Source organism: Pocillopora damicornis, chromosome 6 (genome assembly GCF_964200805.1).
Source record: "Pocillopora damicornis chromosome 6, jaPocDami1.2, whole genome shotgun sequence".
Classification (NCBI taxonomy): domain Eukaryota; kingdom Metazoa; phylum Cnidaria; class Anthozoa; order Scleractinia; family Pocilloporidae; genus Pocillopora; species Pocillopora damicornis.
In genome coordinates this window covers 16,473,871-16,494,555 of record NC_142675.1, presented here as the reverse complement: position 1 = coordinate 16,494,555, position 20,685 = coordinate 16,473,871, and the positions used below count along the sequence as shown (strand labels likewise).

General features: G+C 39.5%; 1 protein-coding gene across 2 annotated transcripts; it reads left to right on the top strand.

The window, feature by feature from the left end:
* The first annotated feature begins 2,317 nt into the window (after window positions 1–2,317).
* On the top strand, window positions 2,318–15,443 carry LOC149044215 (uncharacterized). Of its 2 annotated transcripts, none has more exons than XM_089209876.1 (8): window positions 2,318–2,728; window positions 5,269–5,464; window positions 5,968–6,242; window positions 6,704–6,844; window positions 9,913–10,250; window positions 11,288–12,463; window positions 12,832–13,096; window positions 13,933–15,443. In XM_089209876.1, exons 1-8 carry the CDS (start codon window positions 2,552–2,554, stop codon window positions 14,338–14,340), a joined length of 2,976 nt encoding a protein of 991 aa, XP_089066002.1. In that variant the 5' UTR covers window positions 2,318–2,551; the 3' UTR covers window positions 14,341–15,443. The 2 variants fall into 2 exon arrangements, with proteins under 2 accessions (XP_089066002.1, XP_089066003.1); XM_089209877.1 differs by lacking the exon at window positions 2,318–2,728 and adding an exon at window positions 3,829–4,029.
* The last annotated feature ends 5,242 nt before the right edge of the window (window positions 15,444–20,685 follow it).

Below are 20,685 nucleotides of genomic sequence, written 5' to 3'. Positions count from 1 at the left end.
TCTGTGCGTACTGTTCCTCTGGGCATAGGGTAAAACATAGACTGGACTATTTTTTGGGACCATTTTTTGAATAATTTTTTGGACCATTTTATCGGGGGGGAGAGAGAAAGCACACCATTAGTACTCAGGGAGGGGTTGGACACAGTCTATCAGTACTGAGGGAGGCGTGGAAGGCACAGTGTTATTACTCAGGATGGGGTGAGAGAATATTACGCAGCGAGGGGTGGGACGTGGTTTTAATAGTAAACACTACTGATTAATGAAGCTTTTACTCGATCATACAAATTTTAATCGGTTTTTCGACTGACTTTTTGTGTGCCGAAAATTCTTGCGCTGTGCCGTGGCGTTCCTTCCTTTCTTTGTCATACAAATGCAAAACCGCCACCTAAACTCTGGACTTAAATTGGTACTGAAAATATCGCGTCTACGATCCTCCACTGTTGAGTTATGCGTGTGGCTTTTAAGTAGACTTATGCACCATTAGTTACTTCCCCTTTCCCTCTGTGTATACCACATTTTCTATCTTCCTTTTTTCATTGACCTTATCAGACAAGATCACGAAATTTCCGGTCCTTAGCCCTAAGTTTTCATTTGCGCTATCGCAATTTTAACGTTTATAACTTTAATATATAAAATCATTGTTGGTACAATCGTACAAAGCAATCTTCTCTCTTTTCAGATACACAGGTGTCTCCTTTTTGATACAATAAGCAAACGCTTGAGTGTCATATCACGCATTCCACTTCGTACATTAGTGATTAAAACAGCACAGCTTCGGCGCTGGATAATGTTTCAAATAACAGGTTTGCCTTTCATGGCTCAGGGGCGCAATTTTTTTTTACATAGCCACTGCATTGATCATTAAATTCACAGAAGTGCAAACTACAGAATAACCTTTTTCGAATATTACGGATTTCAAACTCACAAATGAAGTATTTCCCTTTCGCAAATTACCGATTTGAGTTATTCTCACAAATCAGGGTTATCTCGTGGTTAACATGACATTAAATTTTTACAAGCCCTATAAGGAAAAGGTCTATTGAAGTGGATCTATTTTTACATCAGCCTTTCTGTCAGCAGAGGCGATTGCGGCTTGTTACATGATTGGTGAGAAAGCTTGCATTTATCGGAGAAATTTTTAGCCTGGCAAACTCGGTATCTTAGAGGTGTAACTTTGCTTTCACAAGATCGATGTTCACCGGGGAAGCCCAATAATACAATTGACGGGTTGTATGAGTCTTAGCCGGACAGATCGAATGGTCTGCAGTTCAAACAATTTCAGTGTTTTATTGACTTTACGTTCGATGGTTTTCGATCACTGCTCGTTCCATGAAGATAACTCATTTTGCATTTATTGTTTAACGAAAATGACTATACCCAAAGTGGCTAACAGATTGCACGAATTAAGAGTTTTGTTATTGCACGGGAGTTTTCGTGGACCACGCCCACTCTTCCGTTTTTTATCTTTTTTTCGATTAGACGAGTGTTCATTAGTATGCATTAATTAGCGGCTAAAGTGATACAAATTGTAGGAAGAGATTATTTCTCACGTTTTGGTTATTATAAGGTCATTACTTCCGACTCTGATATTTATAGCGCTACTTTTGAATGCTAGCTTCTGGCAAAACTGTCGGCTTGTCGAACATTCTGCGGAAATTTCTTCCTGCATTTGTGCATACGGCATGGGAAGAACTCAAATATAGAAATTTATGGCAGCTCTCTTGCAAGACACAATTTTCAGGAAACAAAGACTCCCTCGATGTAGCCCATCGCAATAAAATACAAAACGAGCTAGGTCTTTAAAGTACATGAGGGAAATGAAAATTCTTATCGTTTTTCCAATGGCCTAGTCCATATTTTACCCTATGCCTGTTCCTCTGTTCCCACTGTTCCACTTGTCCTCTGTGCGCACTGTTCCTCTGGTCCCCTGTACCCATTGCTCCTCTGGTCCTCTGCGCCCACTGGTCGTCTGAAACCCCTAGTCCTCTGGTCCTCTGTAATCACTGTTCCACCGGTCCTCTGTGCGCACTGTTCCTATGGTCCTCTGTACCCATTGTTTCACTGGTCCTCTGTGCCTCTTGTCCTCTGTACCCTCTGTTCCTCTGGTCCTCTGTGTCCACTGTACCCACTTCCTTACCCTTCTGCTACATTTATATTTTAATTATTAACTATTTCAAAGCCTGTTATAAGAGAGACTTCCCAAAATCCATAATACGTGTCTTGATGAAATTCGCCACGGAAGCACATTTTGAGCAGACGTGATTTCCTCGTTTCTTTCCTATTCCGTTATTGCTTTTAGTAAACTGATCACTCAAGCGGATGAAAATAAAAGGTGAAAAGGTTGAACTTCCTGAAGTAGTATCATCCTGTGGCAGTGACTGTTTAGAAATAGGTGGTTCTTCGAGTTAACTATTCCGACAGCTTTGAATTTTCGACTGAAGGCATAAGTCGCTGAATCGCGCTCGGGCTAACTGTACTCAGCTTAAATGAAACATCGCAAGAGACTCGATAGCTTTAATGACTACTTTCAGTGACTAGACGTCAAAACAAGATGAAACGAGGGTCGAAACCGATGCCTGTTAAACGGCGAAGCGAAAGTGTTTTGGATGTGGCGCAAGAATTAGAGCTGCTATGTGTCAAAGAGGAGGTTACGGACATGGGAAGGGCAAAGGAACTGTGCGAAAAGAGAGTCGCTGAGTTGAGAAAATCAAACGGGACTTTGGAGATGGTAAGCTCTTATTGATCAATCAAGGCCAAACAAACATACCTCAAAAAACGGAAGACATGCAAAACTAAAACTTTTATATTTCATCAAACTAAAAAGCCAAATTGGTTGCATGGCCATACATATGCAGTGTTTTCCAGATCACTGCCTTGCTTTGGAATGTTATAATTTGCGTCAGACAGTAGACCTAGGAGAATTCTGCTAACATCATAAAGGTGTACACAAAATGTCAACATTGACGCAGACGTATGTTTTTTTCTAATTTTTCCGGTGCGGGATGCACTAAGTTTCACATAGACTTACATATTATACATAATTCATCAAAATAGGAAGCGAAAATAAAAATTAACATCATAATTGATCATGAAAGATAATTTTAAGGACCTTGTTTTGAAATGAACAGAGTATTATTTATAGAATGTTCGCGATAGACAGCAGGAATTAGTAGTTTTATTTCACTAAATTCATGGATGTGTAAACAAAATGTCAATATAAATGCAAAGTTATGTTTTCTTTCAATCGTGGCTTGTTCTAAGCGCTGATCCCTCAATAGCAAGTTTCGTCTATGCTTAAGTATTTATAAATAGTTCACCTACGAGCAAGCGCGTCCATGAAACAATCAAAGTATGTAAAAATTTGAGCATGTCAACGGGTAATTAAAAACCAGTTTGCTCGTACTTTACATCGACAATATGTTCATTCCAAACATCAATCCTATCGGTTAAAAATAGGTCAAGGAACGAGCCTAATGGAAGTCAGTGGACAATTCCGCACACAAAACATGAATTTTCACGGAAATGAAAATTACAAACCGGACGAAGCAGTAGAGTATGCTTACAATGAAGGTCAACCCAGCGTCCAGGCAAGAGACAAAGAGCAAAACTTTTTATGTATGCGAAGCAAAGTATTAACTCTTTCATATTGAAACTAGTCTGTTTTTTCTAATAGTTCGCGAAATGCATAGCCAGTTCTGGAAACTTCGTGCATAGAATTTAACCTCCCGAAAATATGAAATAGAGATATCCTAGACCCGTTTAAATTAAGATCTTAATCCTTGACCTGATACGGGTGAACAAACAAAGATTCAGTGGATAGAAACCGCCAGCATTAAGTAATCCAATACCGACGGAGCAAGCATTTACTACCAGAAATGTTGAATGACACTTCTTCCTGATCTTCACGGTTTTTGCATAAAGTTGATGCGGAAAAGAAGCAGAAAGGTATACATTAGTCATTGTGCATTTGGATGAAACGGAAGCTGAAACGAGAAAGAGGTCTGAGAAAACATGACGACTGCCGTGCACGTAGGTTATGAATTTTGAGTGGATTCTGTTGCCCCCGTATGCGAGGCAACAGTTATTTTTTGGATGTGCTCGTCTGTTCGAACGAAGAAAGTTAATCGAGGGCTGAAAGCTCTTAATTTTTTTCACGCACACAAATAGGCGCAAGCTTTCGACAGTATTCACATTCAGTTTTGCTCTTTAAGCTAAGAATATTTTGAAATCGACCGCGAGTGACAACATACATCCATGTTCGTCTGATTAGTTGTGCATCTTCCACCTGACAACAGAGTGTGTTTACCACGTTTGTTATCTCTGTCTCACTGATCGTCTGCTATATATAAAACCGTCCGAATATATTCATGTAACAAGAATGGGAATATACTCAAAAGATCACTGGTATCTTACGAGCAGTTTTTGTGGTGGATTCTTCTCTAGAAATGGTCTATAACGACACGGATTTGCTTAAAACCCGATGTACTTTGTCTCTGCAAAAAATCTTTTATCTCCCGTACCTCTTCCTTAACCTGAAGACTACTTCTCAGTCATTAACCCTTTAATTTGGCTGGATTTATTTCTATTTTCTGTTCTTCAGCAATCCCATGGTGAGAAGTATATATAAGCAAGGCAGCAATAACTGTGCTAGATTATGATGGATTTGACTTCCTTTTGGAACTCTTACCATGTACATGTACTCTGATCTGAACATCGTTTTGAAAGCGTTTGTTTGTTCATTACTTTGTTTAAATGTTTATCTTTGCTTAAAAGTAGAGCTCATGTATACAGGAGTAAAATTCTCTAGAGTTTAATTACATCCCCCTAAATGTGGATGATCTAACCCAAGAATAGAACTCTTCCTCGAATCACACACATTTAATGTCGTGCAAAGCTACGTTCGTAACAATATCTCGTCAAGATGTACATACCAGAAAGTCATTCCCTGTAAAATTTAGACTACATGCAGGGTCAAAATGCAGTCGAAAGCCTGTAGATCAGCGGTAGAGTTAGGATGGTTACAAAACCAATCTATTTTGGCATCAGATCAATTGATGTGTCTGAAAGTTCTACAGCTGATGGAACAAATGAGAAATTTTTTTAGGTAAAGTTTTCAAACTTTATTTGAAGCAAAGGAGTGGCATTGTTTTACCCTTGAGGCAGGACTTCATCCAAGGCCGAGTACTGCAAAACACTACTGGCTTAATTAGGGTTGGTGAGGTATTTTTGATCCAGGTTTATTTATTTTCATCTACCTTTTTATACTAGGGATATCAATGGATCTTAAAAGACCTGGAGGATACTCAAAATCAGCTACGGATACTGAAACAATACTATTTTAAAGTGAAGAAAATTCAGCAGCAAACTAACTTGATTACTCCGGAAGGCAATCAGGTATTTGAGGCTGGTGCTGAAAGACGCCTCGCAGACCTTGAGAGGGAGAAATGTACCGTTTTCATTGCTGGTAGGTCTAAAAATAGGTACCCATAGGGCACACTTTTCTCCAAGCAAAAACATTTGTGCACTTGAAGCCAACATCTGTACTTCTGGCCAAAAGACACTTATAAGCAGACAGCCCTACATACTGCTGCCCTCACAAAAACTAGTTTGAATTAGCACACTAACTTTGTATCTAAACATTCTTGCAAGTGGACATTGATGGAAACAGTGACGGATATTTTTAGGGGTTATGATTTCCTTCGTTTTTAATTTCCCCTTAGCAGACACTTGAAGTAAAATCATAGTAGCCTCCGGATTGTATTTTAAACAACAAAGGCTCCACATTGCTGCCTGTAACAATGATCTGAAGGCCAATTACTGTCAATGCACCAATCCAACATGTATGTTTTGTTCTTTGATCTCTATTAAAGGGTCATTCTAGTACTTTGATTTGTGCAGTATTGTGTACAGTTAATAACAGCCAATTTTGGATCACATCCACAGAATGTATCTAATATTTTTTAACAGGTGAGACCAGTGCTGGTAGGAACAGTCTGATCAATCTATTGCTTGGTGAGAAACTTCTTCCTTCCAATATCCAGAAAGAGACTATGACTACCTGTGAAATATCCCATGGTTCAGAGAAGGAAATTGTGCTGCACTTTTCCAACAAGAGTGAACATAAACGTATCCTCAAGGGAGGAAACATTGAGGACCAAATCAAAGAGTACATTCAAAAGTCAATAGAGGATGAAGATTGGTGCAAGAAAATAGAGATAATGCTTCCCAACACATTATTAGAGGTAAGAATGTTACTCAATCAACCATCAATCCTTTAGAATCTACTATGTATGAAAAGGAAAGTTATAATAGTAACAATCATTTTAATCTTAACGAGACTTCATATTTTCTTTCAAGTTTACTTAATCAGATCACCAAGCCTTAACAAAACACCTGATTATGTTTCTTCATTAAGAACCTCAAACTATACCTAGAATGCTAAAAGTTTAGCAACTGTATATTGAAGATTCAAATAATTCTTTTAGAGCATTTTTCCCAGGAGACTCACCACATTTGGCCTTTGAAGGACATTTTGTCACTTTTCTTTACTTTTTTCCCTTTGGCCTCCAACAATGGAGCTTGAAGATTTCTTGAACCTTTTTCATATTAAGATTTGCTTTAGATTTATTTCCCTGTCAGGGATGTTGCACTTTTTCGGCTTTTTCGAATTTCATAATTTATTAATCCTCTCTCTATAATTTAGGGTGGTATAGTGATTGTGAACAGCCCAGGAATTGGTGAATCAGATCATGTTAAAAGTATTTTCATGGACAACCTTTCTCAAGCTAATGCGTTCATTTACGTGATAAACAGTCCGCAGGCCGGAGGATTGCAAGAGGACCTGGTAAGCAATCTTAAGCATTTTACAAACCAACTCGCACATCGAAATTAAGTAAATATTACTTAAAATTAGTGGTGACGCCCAAGAATTCACGACATTAACAGAATGTTTAACTTTCATATATTCACCATTATTACTTGTTACAATAAACAAAGAAAAATAGCAAGCAAACCAGAATGCATCAATCTCCCGTACCTCTTCCTTAACCTGAAGACTACTTCTCAGTCATTAACGCTTTAATTTGGCTGGATTTATTTCTATATATTTCTATATATTTCTATTCTACTCAAGAAATAAATTAGTAGTTGTTTGTGTATTATTATTGTTGATAGTTCTATTGATAAAATTAACATCAGCAGCATGTGTGCTTTCATGCGCCTGTAACTGTTTGACATAATTCTTACTTCTGCTATTCATATTCAAATTATCAGTCATCACCCTTGTACCATCAGTTTTCAACAAACTACTTGTTTTGTATCAACATTACTTTCATTGCTTCCATCTTTTGCACTTGTTTGGTCCACTACATTAATCTCCTTATTGCCTTTCATATCAAAACCAAAGTAAAGGTTTTACTATCAACATATTTGTTATTGACCACGTGCTTATAACTATTATCATTGCTGTCACAATCTGGTATATTATGCTTTTCAATGTTTGGGGCAACAGATTATCCATATCTATTTTCTTATCTGTGATATCTTTCGTCTGCTTCAAGGTCACAGCCTCATCATCATATTGAACTCTACTCTGGTCATAAATGGTCTTACCATCAGAATCCGTTACCACTTCCAAATCTCAATAATTGGTTATCATCACTTTTTTTTCTGTATGTTGTCTCCCAAAATACCTTAATAACTGCATCATCATTTGAAGTGGGTGTATGCACATTCTTAATAATGGAATGATGAGTCTTTACAGTGTTGTTGTCACACAACTCGTTCGCGTCTAAAGCATTGGCGATGTTCACCTTCCTTTATTTGCCTTGACATCCTTATAAACTTTGCTGCAAATAAAAAGAATTGTTATCTTACTGAAGATCTTGTTCAAAAAACCAAGTTTTCTTTAAAAAATCTGACCGATTGACATGATGAGTCTTTACAGCGTTGTTGTCACACAATAACTCGGTCACGTCTGAAACTTTCTTAGTCATTGGTGTTGTTTACCTTGCTTTATTCGCCATGAGGTCCTTATAAACTTTGTTGGAAGAAAAAAAAATTGTGTTTTCACTAAAGATCTTGTCAATTGGTCAGATTTCAAAAAAAAGCTAGGCCATCTAGACAAGGTCGTTTGTAAAAAACAATCCTATTTATTTCCAATAAAGTGTATAAGGATTTCAAGGCGATCAAAGCAAGGTGAACATCGCCAATGACCAAACAAGCTTTAGGCACGAACAAGTTCTTGTATGACAACCATAGCAACCACACGGAACCACATGTTTTTTTAACTTTAAAGAATCATTTATTCATGATCGAGAACGTTTGATTTACGATAAAATTTGATGTATTTTAAAGATCAAGCGAACATGTAAAAGCTATATATATCATGCAATTATTCTGCTCTTGAAGGTCCGTTTAATGTCGACATCGATTTCAGTAATTGAGCCGCTGTTTTTTTTACCATTCTCACATTTATCCCAAAATCCAAACACCTTACTCTGCAATTGCCTATTAGCCCTTCTTTGGATTCTGGTCATCTTCTGGTTAGATAATAATCATATTTGTATTGCAAAAGCGTTTAGAAATGTTTCCCGTTCACCTGCATAGCCCGGTATTGAGGCGGACCAAACGTAGACACCTTCAAAAGTGAGTTGTCGCAAAATAATTATCTCGTTCGCGTCTAAAGCTTTTTTGGTCATTAGCGATGTTCACCCTGCTTTATTCGCCTTGACATTCTTACAAACTTTGTTGGAAATAAAAAGAATTGTTTTTTACTGAAGATCTTGTCTAGAAAGCCAAGTTTTTTTAAATCTGATCGATTGACATGATGGGTCTTCACAGCGTTGTTGTCACACAGTAACTCGTTCGCGTCTAAAGCATTTTTGATCACTGGCGATGTTCACATTGCTTCATTCGCCTTACAAACTTTTGGTGATAAAGAGACCAATAATATGCATGGTATATTCGTTGACACTGAAAGATATCCACTTACTTTGAACCAATTGGTAAGTACAATAAGAAGATCTGTTATCTGAATGCTACCAGGATAAGAGTAATTACGGAATGCTGTGATAGGATTGTAGTGAACAAGAAGTATGAAACCGTTGACTTAAAGTATGAAAAGTATAAAGCTTGCATTGGTACTCCTATAATTGCAACACAAAATATCAAAGACAAACAGATATTCAATAAATGGAGTTTACTGTTGAGGATATTAAACATATATTAACGCTAAGGTAAATGGTAAATGGTTTGATCTTGCTGAGTTTGCAGAACACTTTATCACCGGTTTCTCTGTTACAGTGTATAAATACCAAGGTGCAGACATAAATGAGAACTATAATATATATAATGTCAAGTGCATAGATTAAAAAACAATTGTATACTGCATTATCTCGTACCAGAAAGTTTGAATTCATTCATCTGAACTTCAAAGAGCTAAACAATAGATATGTTACCAGAGAACAACCTACGTTGGAACTGACAAATAGTAAGTTTAATAGTCTATACAGGAATGGTAAGATATATAAGATAATGTTTGATGACGGTAGATTATACGTAGGTTCAACATGTGAAGAACTAAATAAAAGGTTAAAATGGCATTTGTCTGACAAATAGAGCCAGGTATAGAAAAACAGAAAGGATAACCCCAAAATTGAGCTCACTGTTACATCTCCTTCTGCTGATGAAAAACTTTAGAAAATGTAGAAAATTGTTATATCAATGAGTATGCTATTAAATACAACAATTAGTTGATAAACATCAGATCCGTTTAAAAAGAGAAAGAAAGTGGAGTATAATGTTGATGTAGAGAGTGAACAACAACTAAGGGAAAGTGTGGGATTACTTGACAAAAGACGCCAAGAGTCTTCTGTAAGAAATTTTATTTCATCTAACTTTTTCACTTTTTAGCTTCGAGTATTGGATGAATGGAAGAAGCTCTACGAAGGAAGAGAAGAACCAGGCATCACTGCTGAATCTGCTCTTTTCGTCTGCAACAAGTGGGATGCAATGGAAGGAAAAGATGACGAAACCGAAACAGAGGAGCTCCAAAAGAACATCATACGCAGGCTAAGGGAAAGAATTCCCAAACTTGATGAAGAATGTCAAGTAGTCAGAATATCTATGAACACAGCAAAAGAGGAGCTAATGGAGACAGGCAAGATGAATGATGATCTGTACACGCTCATTTGTGCAATTCAGGACCTTTTACATCATGATGTAAAAATGAAAGCCACCTTCTTCTATCTGTAAGTAAAAAAAGCTTTTTGTTTGACAATCTAATCTATGGGAAACGAATTTCAGAACGTATTGATTCAAATTTACAAATTTAATCTCTTAAAAACCAGATTTACAAAAATCCGCCCGCTCTCTTGAATGATTTACAGCGAGGCTCGTGCCCTGTGACACCTCAGTTAGTGGATGATCACTCTGTGTCTTGGACTGTCTCCCACGATTTAAAGTCAGGCTCATGCCCTCCTGCACCTCAGATGGTGGACTAGATCACTGCAGCGGGCGGATAGGAGAGAATTTTCAGTTTCCAAAGTAGGGGGCTTGGGAAGGGAGGTGAAACTTGCTGCACTTTTGGGTATGTTTCGTTGAGTCTACAAAGATATATCTGCTTGGATTCGCAAAACATACCCACTGTGTTGCAAGGTTAACAGTCAGGTTCCTGTCCTGCCACACCTCTGCTAGTGGTGAACACCCAGTGATTGGGGGTGGCCGAGAGTCCGAAGTAGCAGGTGTACGAGGGTTTGCAAAAACCTCTTAGCTGAAAATGGAGGGGCTTATTGTCAAGGACAGCACCGATACGCAGCAGAGGGACTGGCCCATTATAGGGTGGGTCAGCGGCTGTGGTGCGTCCAAAGCACAGGGATGGAGAGGGTTGGTTTTGGACTCCTCCGCCTATTCTAAATTGCTCTTAAGGTGAAGGGGGCTTCCGAGCTTATTTTGAAAATGCACTGTTTAGCTTGACTAGCCGTCAGGCTTATTCCTTGCCACTGCTCCGTCAGTAGGCAGGGAAGATTCAATAGCTGAAGGGTGGTAGAGTGTCAAGACATCTTGGAAGAGGCTTCTATTGATATTGGAGACACAATCAGTTAGGATTTTTGCTTGAAGGCAGTCATTGCCGCCTTTAAACCAGCCTGGCCGAGGAAAAGGCCAAGAGTTTAAAGTCAAGGGTAGCACCTGCATAACTTTCAGCCACTGGTCCTTTTAAGGGTGGGTTGCGATTTGAACTGTATCTAAAATGATCGAATACGGAATTAACTTTGTTTCAAATCAACAGCTGGATAAGTGGCCAGATTAGCTGGCTAAAGGATTTGGCAAATGTGCAAATACAAAATACTCAAAGGAGTAGAAACGAATGCCTGGAGGTAAGGGAAGAACTTAATGATTTGCTGCAGAAGCTCGAGAAAGGCTCTCACATCCATGAAATTGATGATGCTATTCATTTCCACGAAGAAGAACTGTGCAAAGAGCTTACGTCCTACTTGAGATCTGAAGAAGTTCAGAAGAAATTTTGCGATTGGTCCGAAAAGGACTTGCCTGTTATTGGTCATCGTCATAGTTCCAGACGGATCAAATTCGAACTTGGTAAATGCATAGATCGAAGATTACATTCTTTGCTTAAAAGCGTGGAAAATAGAGAAAAACATTTCGCGAAAGCTCGTGCAGACCTGGAGGAAAAACGTCTTCGATATTTCTCTGATCTTCAAAAGGGCATTTGTGACATTGACCGTGTTCTTGACTCAGAGGATCAGTCTGTTCCCTTTGAATTGCACTCTGGAAGAATGTGTTTGCCTTTCTACGCAAGAATGAAAAAGATGATTGTGGCAGCTGGTGTAGTTTTTATGCCAGTGTTGATTCCTGTTGGTTTAGCTGCAGGAGCTCTCTTTGCACCCGCTTTCGGTTATATGGCCGTCGCAAAGTATCTCAAGGAACATCAGCTCAGGGACGATCCTTGTAAAGCTTTAAAAGAACTTTCCCCACAGTTTCTAAAGTCTTTCATTAAAGAAAGTCTACGGGATCATGTCCAAAGAGAACTAGCTAACGAAAAAAATCAAATTTCCCAAATAAAGAGATGCCATTCAGCGATCATCAGTAAATACGATCAGCAATGTGAGGCTTTCAGGAGGATAGCAGATGAATCAGGAGATGAAGAAGCCCTGGAAGAGAAGGCCCTGGAAGAGAGGGCCATGGTCGACCTGTATTGGGAACTGCGGAATATGAGGAACAACCTTTTGTTTGACGCCATCCAAAACGGAGTACCAGTCATGTACCCGTCTGGCCAAATCGATGGCAAAAAGCTTTCTTGCAATATGGAAGAAGTGCTAGGGGTAGGAAGCTCAGCCAAAGTCTTCAAGGGAACACTAAAAGGGCAGAGTGTTGCTGTAAAAAGACTACAACAAGAGCTTCGTCCACAAAGTGTTGCTCGGTTTCTTGAAGAAGCAGGAATGTTAAGGTATGAGTGTCTGGATAGCTAAACAGATAGTAAGACAGTCAAACAACTGCACACACTGACTTAGGAAATTTTCCTGGTGTTACCATACTTTAAAAGTCTGCTTCTTGCCTTTTGAGCTGCACCGTTTTAAATGCCACACAAAGTTACCTCAAAGGTCTTCAAATATACCGCTGTTTGTCTGAATACATATGGGTGATAGGTAAAGAGGCACATAGTGCACCGGAACTTGGAAACGTTCTCGCTACGGCTTTAACGCCGGCATAATCAGTTGTATTATATCGTATTTTCTGAGTAACTTTAGAAAGGAAAGCTTACATTGCAATGCTGAAGAGTAATTAAAACGGTTTTCTTTCTTTCCCGTCACACAGGCAAGTACAACATAAAAACATTTTGACTTTCCATGGAGTGTGCATGAATGTTCAAAATGGCCGGCTGATTTCCTTGGATATCGTCCTTGAGTTGTGCGCCTCAAGTCTGAAGGATCAAATCGTCAACAAAAAAAGAAACACTCCTTGGATGACGGAGGATGCAGCAGTTAAAATACTTCGATGTACCTTGTATATCTTACTGGGGCTGGAATTTCTTCACGATCTTGGCATTGTTCATCGGGATATTAAGCTGTCCAACATGCTGGTTTGTTAATGCATTAGCAATAATCTATTTATTCTCTCGACCTTGAAAGAGCTGTCGTTGTTTTACGCTTTTGAAAATGATGATTGTATTTATATGAGCTGATTTAAATAATAATTACACCTGTTTAAAAGCTCGCGCTGACGTTTTTCCAGTTTCCTAAACTCGATCTGTGTTAGCTTTTCCTTAGATTTCCATGTTTTTTTTTTTACCTCTGTGGTTTTTCTGCGTTTTCTTTGGAGCTCTCTTTTAGTTTCAAGCTCCATTTAAAATCAATGATGAGTTAATGAGTAAATGAATTGAACACCTCTACACGACTTAACGATCCTAGTGGGATACACAGGAAAAATGGGTCTGCGGACGGAAAAGAAGGAAATAAACCCTAGGAGATATGAATAGCAAATTAAACGAGCTGACACTCAAAGGTGGAAACTTGGGGGCCTTTTTCGCACCTTACGTTTGTTACAGTTCCGACGGAATTAAACGTTATACCCTTTTCTTAAAACACAAGTTTAAATATATTAATACACGTTGTAACAATAATATTTCCTGTTTCGATTAACATCTGAAATCTTTCTGTGAACTCAGGTATTAGCAACTTGAATAAACCACGAGGAGGTATGCGGTCGAACCTCCCTTTGTGACCATTTCTCGTAAGCGACCACTTCTCGTTGGCGACCACTTTTTCAAAATACCAAAAGTTTTTAAGTCAAATCACCATAAATAGAATCTATCGACAGCGAGAGTGTACGGGTGTGCGCTTACGGTAAGTTTTACTGTATTTGCAAATTAAATGTTTCTTCTTGCAAATTTGAGATGCTGTCTTTCCTCGTTTGCAGATCTCAAAAGACAAAGTCATCAAAATTGCAGACTTTGGTTGGGCGAAGTCTGAAAGCTCGATCACGGGTACCCAATGCGGGACCTTGTTTTACATGGCGCCGGAAGTAAGAAAACGCATCCCGTACGGCTCAAAAGTGGACATGTACAGCTTTGGCATCATGATGTGGGAAATGTGGTACGGTAAAGAAATATTTGCCGACCTTATTGAGAACGATGAAGAAATCCCTCCGCCGACAGAGGTCAGAAGTTATCTATCTAGAGGCCCCGTAGGAGACGGCAGCTTCGCTCCTCCAGCAGAGTGGACCAATCTTATGATATCTTGCTGCAATCCTGATCCAGACCAGAGACCAACAGCGACAGAATGTAAAGAGTTACTTGTGAAAATTACTCGAAAATACGAAAAGTAAGAAATTCAGAGAATTGCAGTCATATTTTGCTCTTACTTTTACAGTTGAATTCAGTTGTTACAAAAATTAATTTAAAAATAACATTTTTTTAAAGGCAACTATTCTATACAAATTTAATTACACTTTAACTGTTTACAGAGAGCTTTTTTGAACACTCGTAGGCTTGCATATGTTAAGGTTATTTAAATGGAATTACCCATCCTCGGCTATGACTACTTGGTAAAATGTATGCTATAGAGGTCATTCTTATTAGAAGGTACCAAGGAGAAACTCTTTGCATCCGCCAAGTTGTGACTAGCACTCATTACCCGTCATTCAGATTAGCAATTTTCCTCTATTTCAATCTGTCTGAAGATTGATCCCTGAATTAAACTCGACACACAGTGGATATTAGAAAGGAAAAATCGACTAGCTCTAGCTCCTTAATAAAGGATCCGTGTGTCCTTAATTAGCTGAAATCAATTTGGCTATTATTACGTCGCCTGTCATAACCTTTTCGCTAAGTAATGAGTTATTATTGTAGGATATGAGGTAATTGTTAGTTCCCTTGACCATTGCGAGGTTTGGCAAAGTAGTAATTGCTTCCACGACTATGTGTAGGCTACTTTGTTTATACTGACCCGCTCGCTTTTACGTCAACGCTAAACAGTTTGATCAACAGAATGGTATTTTAAACTGAAATGGGGGGACCTAGCCAGTTTCGGCGTACAGTTGTTAAAAGGAATGGTGTTGTATCGAGTTCGATTTTCTTCTTTGCCTTCAGAAGGAGGAGAGGGGACCAAAAGCAGAGAAAACTAAGTATTGTAAATCTATTTTTTAGGTTTTTCGAGTGAATAGCTTTAGTTTTCTGTGATCTTTTTTAGATTAAGTATTTCAATTTTAAATAAGTTTCGTAGAATGAGGTGTTTTAAACAGATTTCATTATTCTAATTTTCATTAATTAAACGAGGAATAGGACTCTAAACACATTGGTCTATACTAAGACCCCTTATCTCTCCGTCTTTCTTTCTCTTCCTCTCGGACGACGGGGCGAAGAGAGATTCTGGGAGGCTATACGTAATGTAGAAAATATTGGAATAAATGAATATTGCAAAATATAGAAATATGCATCTTCGTCTTCAATAATAAGAAATGAAACGCTTCGTTGTGCTACGAGGGAGTCTCGTAAGATGCATGTGATACTCGCGTTTGGGGAGCAAAATTTATAATCCATAACCAAAGAACCACCTGGGATGCTCTTGAGTGCCAGTAAGATATTAGTAAGCGAAGCTCCCTAACGAGCGAACCTTCCTGCAGCCATAGTCTGTCGCTTCCTCTGCTTGCGATTAGAGCGTTTTTAAAATTCTATATCTGAGTAAACACAACTCAATAGCCAATCACAGTACAGCTAAACATCGCAAAGCGCATATCAAAGCTCAGAGAAAAAAAACAGTGCATTCCTTGAAGCACAAGAAGACACGAGTTGTAAAGTCTCGATTGGTCAAGATTTGCATCGGATTGATTCAGAGGATGGTAGAAGGTTTCTGGGGCAACTACGTAGTTATTAGTTTCGACACGCGATCGAAGTTTCCTTCAGCAAAGAGATTAGGTTGATCAATTGTTGTGATATATTTGCGAGCAACTTGTAATCGTAAGGGACTGAGGGAAAGATTTCCACAGAAAAGTGAAGAGCGTCGGTTTTACGATTTAATGTTAAGGACGCGGGGAAGTGGTGTATTGGCTAGATTGCTAAGTTAGTGATATACATTGTCTAAAGAGAAAATAATACCTTCAATTGTAACTAGGGCAAAAAAATATCAGGATAAGGAGTCAAACTAAAGAACCTCTGTAAAAGTGGTTGGATGTTATCCACCTGAACTAAAGAGAACTTTAGCCTCGATGTAGCCCACATTTACCTATTAGATTCCAGAGTGATATGCATCCTACACAGGGCTGGGAACAGGAATTTCGAAAAAATCAATACCAAAATGATATTTAGAAGTGGTATTTACAAGTGGCGAACGAGAAAAGGTAATTTACAATGAAGGTTTAAATATGTCCGTAATAAGATCACACCTTAGGATCACCAATGTCCCTGTCATACCGCCACCCTGCTTCATCTGAAAGCGAGGGAAAGAAAAACAGGATTAAGGCGTGTGCACATTCTCCATCCCTGAGAAAACTTTATGTTGATTGGGATTATTCAGAGAGCAAATCATTCACAAAAAGCAAGTCTCTGTAAAAACATAAAGCAATGATTATGTCCAGTATCTTAATTCTGAGCCCAACATCTCAGGCCCTTGTCGCTGAGTAACAAAAAGATCTTGCACACTATGCGGGGCCCGAGGTTTTACCACTCACACATAGTTTATCGCAGTCGGTAATCTGGGTTTGCAAGCGTCACTCTCAGTGGAAGAATGGAACGAATGGGAAAGTGGGATGTAAATTGGAACTGAATCCCACGATATTTTTCCCAATCTTGTAGGTCTTTGCTTTCATATTCTCTCTTTGCTTCACTAAGCGCTTGCATCGGAACCTTCAAAGTATTGTGGTAAGAGAAAATTAACGATATCGTGGAAGAGTTTAATAAAATTGATTGGTCCGAATAGTTACTTCTGTATGTGATATCAGTTTAAAGAAGACATCCCTCCCTTGACAAGGACTTCTTCCTTCCTCCCTTCCACCCTTCTTTCCTCCCCAGGAAGGTTTTTAACACCACACAAATTCATTCCAGAGTTTGAGAGACACTGAAAAAGGAAAGTGTTTTCCCAGTCACCCTAACTTGGGATTTCTGATGAAAAGTAGCCTAAAGAAATACATAAGTTTGAAATTGCTACCTTCAATGTGTGATATCGGACAAAAGTATCATTTCCAGTTTTAGAAAAAGAACTCATACAAAGATAATAGAGACATTATGTTTATTTATCAAATGACTAGCAAGGTGAAGCCAGTTTGATTGACTACCTTAGTGCCCATCTTTCCTGCTTGCAATCGCCCACCTTATTTCCACAATAAAAATTATAGGTGCTTTTAGCCAGCTGACATTTTTCATTACCTGTTCTTTTAAGCAACATGGTATTGTAAAACGAGAAAAAAGATTTGGCATTTTGTAACAATAGTTGAAACAAAGAAAACATCTAGGTTGTGAGCATTTATTTGACAATGGGTTGCACTGATCTTTTTCTCTTGTGTTAGAGTAAATTACTGATTTTCCAAGTTTTGTTCAGCGTTAGTCAAGATGGCTAGATGTTAGCCTTTTTGTTTGTTTGTTTTTTCCATTCTATAAACCTCAACCCCATCTCAGTCCAAAAAGAAAATGAATGAAAAACGGACAACAGTAAAAGCGGAGCGCGTGTCCTCTTAAAAGGAAACTCAGGAAAGATAGTGGGTAAACTTTGAGTGTCCTGTGTGTTTGCAGTGAGTTCTGCGTCAATCAGTGGCATATGTTTTACGCTTTCAGAACGGGAACTCACATTGGCTTGTTGTTCGTTTGTTACAGGCGCCAGTACCTTAATAATAAAGTAGTCGTTATGAACGCCCACCACAGGTTGCTCATCTGGTTAGTACAGGCGCACACCACGGCACCTTCATTTTTTTAGTACATTAATACCTTAGTACCAGGTACGGAGGACTCATCACGGCTTGTTCTTCGTTAATTTAGTGCATTAGTACGTTAGTACTGTAGTACTCGGTACGGACAACTCATCACGGCTTGTTCTTCATTTGTTTAGTGCGCTAGTACGTTACTACTGTAGTACTCGGTACGGACGACTCGACACAGCTTGTTCTTCATTTGTTTAGTGCACTAGTACGTTAGTACTCGGTACTGAAAACGCATCACGGCTTGTTCTTCATTTGTTTAGTGCGCTAGTACGTTAGTACTGTAGTTCTCGGTAAGGACGACTCATTACAGCTTGTTCTTCATTTGGTTATTGCGCTAGTACGTTGGTACCTTAGTACTCGGTACTGACAACTCATCACGGCTTGTTCTCCATTTGTTTAATGCGCTAGTACGTTAGTACGTAGTACTTGGTAATGACGACTCATCGCAGCTTGTTCTTCATTTGTTTAGTGCACTAGTTCGTTAGTACCTTAGTACTCGGTACTGACAACTCATCACGACTTGTTCTTCATTTGTTTAAGTTGTCTGTTCCGAGTACTACGTTACTAACGTACTAGCGTACTAAACAAAGGAAGAACAAGCCGTTATGAGTCGTCCGTACCAAGTACTAAGGTACTTACGTACTAGCGCACTAAACAAATGAAGAAGAAGCCGTGATGAATTGTCGGTACCGAGTACTAAGGTACCAATTAACTAGCGCAATGAGGTGCGGACGTCTTGTATTCTGCAGCATACACCTTTATTGAATATCGGACGGGCTATACTAGTAACTAAAGTACTTGCTACATCTAGTTACAAGCTCGGCTTTTATAGGTGCGGTTGGGGATCTAGAACGTTCCGTAAAATTGCAATAGATTCTATTTATGTATTGATTCAGGGATGACTCAGCATGACACAGCTACTTCTAGAACATTCTTGAAGGTCACACTACAGTTGTGTTCTTGTAAAATAGCATCCTTGGTCAACCCTTTCACGTCAGAAACTGAGTTGACGAGTAATTCTCTCTTAATAGAAAGGAGTTCCAACTCCTCACATGTATTTCCTGATAACAGTTAACTTAGATCATCATCAATCACTACAAATTTTGCTCTGGTTATTTTTCCTCCAATCTGGATGTCAAGGTAGACTTCACCTTTGGGAAACACACGCTCTCCATTATACGCTTTCAAAATGGCACGAGTTTTCTTCAAGTCTGATCGGTTTTGAATCCTTACAAAATCTTCCGGCATTCTCAAACAATTTGCCTCTGATCCACTATCAATCTGCATGGTTACCTCAATCCAATTACTTGTCTGTCCACTTCTTAGCGGAGATTCAATCGTGTATTTAGAACGGCTGCTGTCGATGACTGACTACATGTAGTAAACTTCATCATCAGTGATTGCTGGTTCGGCTTCTTCGATTCGATGAATACTCCTCGTAGGTTTCTTGGAAACGCTCTTCACAGGTTTCTGTGTTCTGGGTTGAAATATAATACAAAGACTTGTCAGCAGATAGTCAAATGAAAACTTTTTACATATCAATAAAAAAGCAAAAGGCTTTTGTTTCACGGCATACCCATGTTTTTCCTAATAACAGTTAACTTGGAGCATCATCAATCACTACAAATTTTGCTCTGGTTATTTGCCTCCAATCTGAATATCAAGGTAGACTTCAATAAAAAGGCAAAAGGCTTTTGTTTCACGGCACACCCATGTCACCTTGGCCTGTCACTGCAGGACATTTACTTACAATATCGGGATCATTAACCGTAAACGCGTTAAGCAAGCCTTTTTATCGGTTTGATTGTACCCTCTGTTCCACTGGTCCTCTGTGCTCACTGTTCCTCTGGTCCTCTGGTCCTCCGTTGTTCTGGTCCTCTGTACTCAGAGTTCCTCTGGTCTTCTGTTCTTCTTATCCTTTTTACCCACTGTTCCTCTGGTGCTCTATACCCACTGTTCCTCTAGTTCTTTGTACTCACTGTTTCAGAGGTCCTTTGTGCCCATTGTTCCTCTAGTTTTCTGTACCCACTGTTCCCTTGGTCCTCTGTACCTGCTGTTCCACTGGTCCCCTGTACCCACTGTTCCTCCGGTCCTCTGTGCCCACTGTTCCTCTAGTTTTCTGTACCTACAGTTCTTCTGAGCCCACTGTTCCCCTGGTCCTCTGTACCCACTGTTCCACTGGTCCTCTGTATCCACTGCTCCACTGGTCCTCTGTACCCACTGTTCCTCTGGTCCTCTGTACCCTCTGTTCTCTGGTCCTCTGTACCCTCTGTTCTCTGGTCCTCTGTACCCACTGTTCCACTGGTCCTCTGTATCCACTGCTCCACTGGTCCTCTGTACCCACTGTTCCACTGGTCCTCTGTACCCTCTGTTCTCTGGTCCTCTGTACCCACTGTTCCACTGGTCCTCTGTACCCTCTGTTCTCTGGTCCTCCGTACCCTCTGTTCTCTGGTCCTCCGTACCCTCTGTTCTCTGGTCCTCTGTACCCTCTGTTCTCTGGTCCTCTGTACCCACTGTTCCACTGGTCCTCTGTACCCTCTGTTCTCTGGTCCTCTGTACCCTCTGTTCTCTGGTCCTCTGTACCCTCTGTTCTCTGGTCCTCTGTACCCATTGTTCCACTGGTCCTCTATAGTCACTGTTCCTATGGTTACCCCAATGTTCCGCCGGTGCTCTGTTTACACTGTTCCTCTGGTCCTTTCTATCCTCTGGTCCCCTGGTCCTCTGGTCCCCTGAACCCATTTTTCCACTGGTCCTTTTGTGCCC

Coding starts and splice junctions, on each gene's coding strand:
- LOC149044215 (XM_089209876.1), top strand. CDS start 2,552: ATGAAACGAGGGTCGAAACCGATGCCTGTTAAACGGCGAAGCGAAAGT. Junction 5,465..5,967: donor ATGTACCGTTTTCATTGCTG/GTAGGTCTAAAA, acceptor ATTTTTTAACAG/GTGAGACCAGTGCTGGTAGG. Junction 12,464..12,831: donor GAAGAAGCAGGAATGTTAAG/GTATGAGTGTCT, acceptor CCCGTCACACAG/GCAAGTACAACATAAAAACA.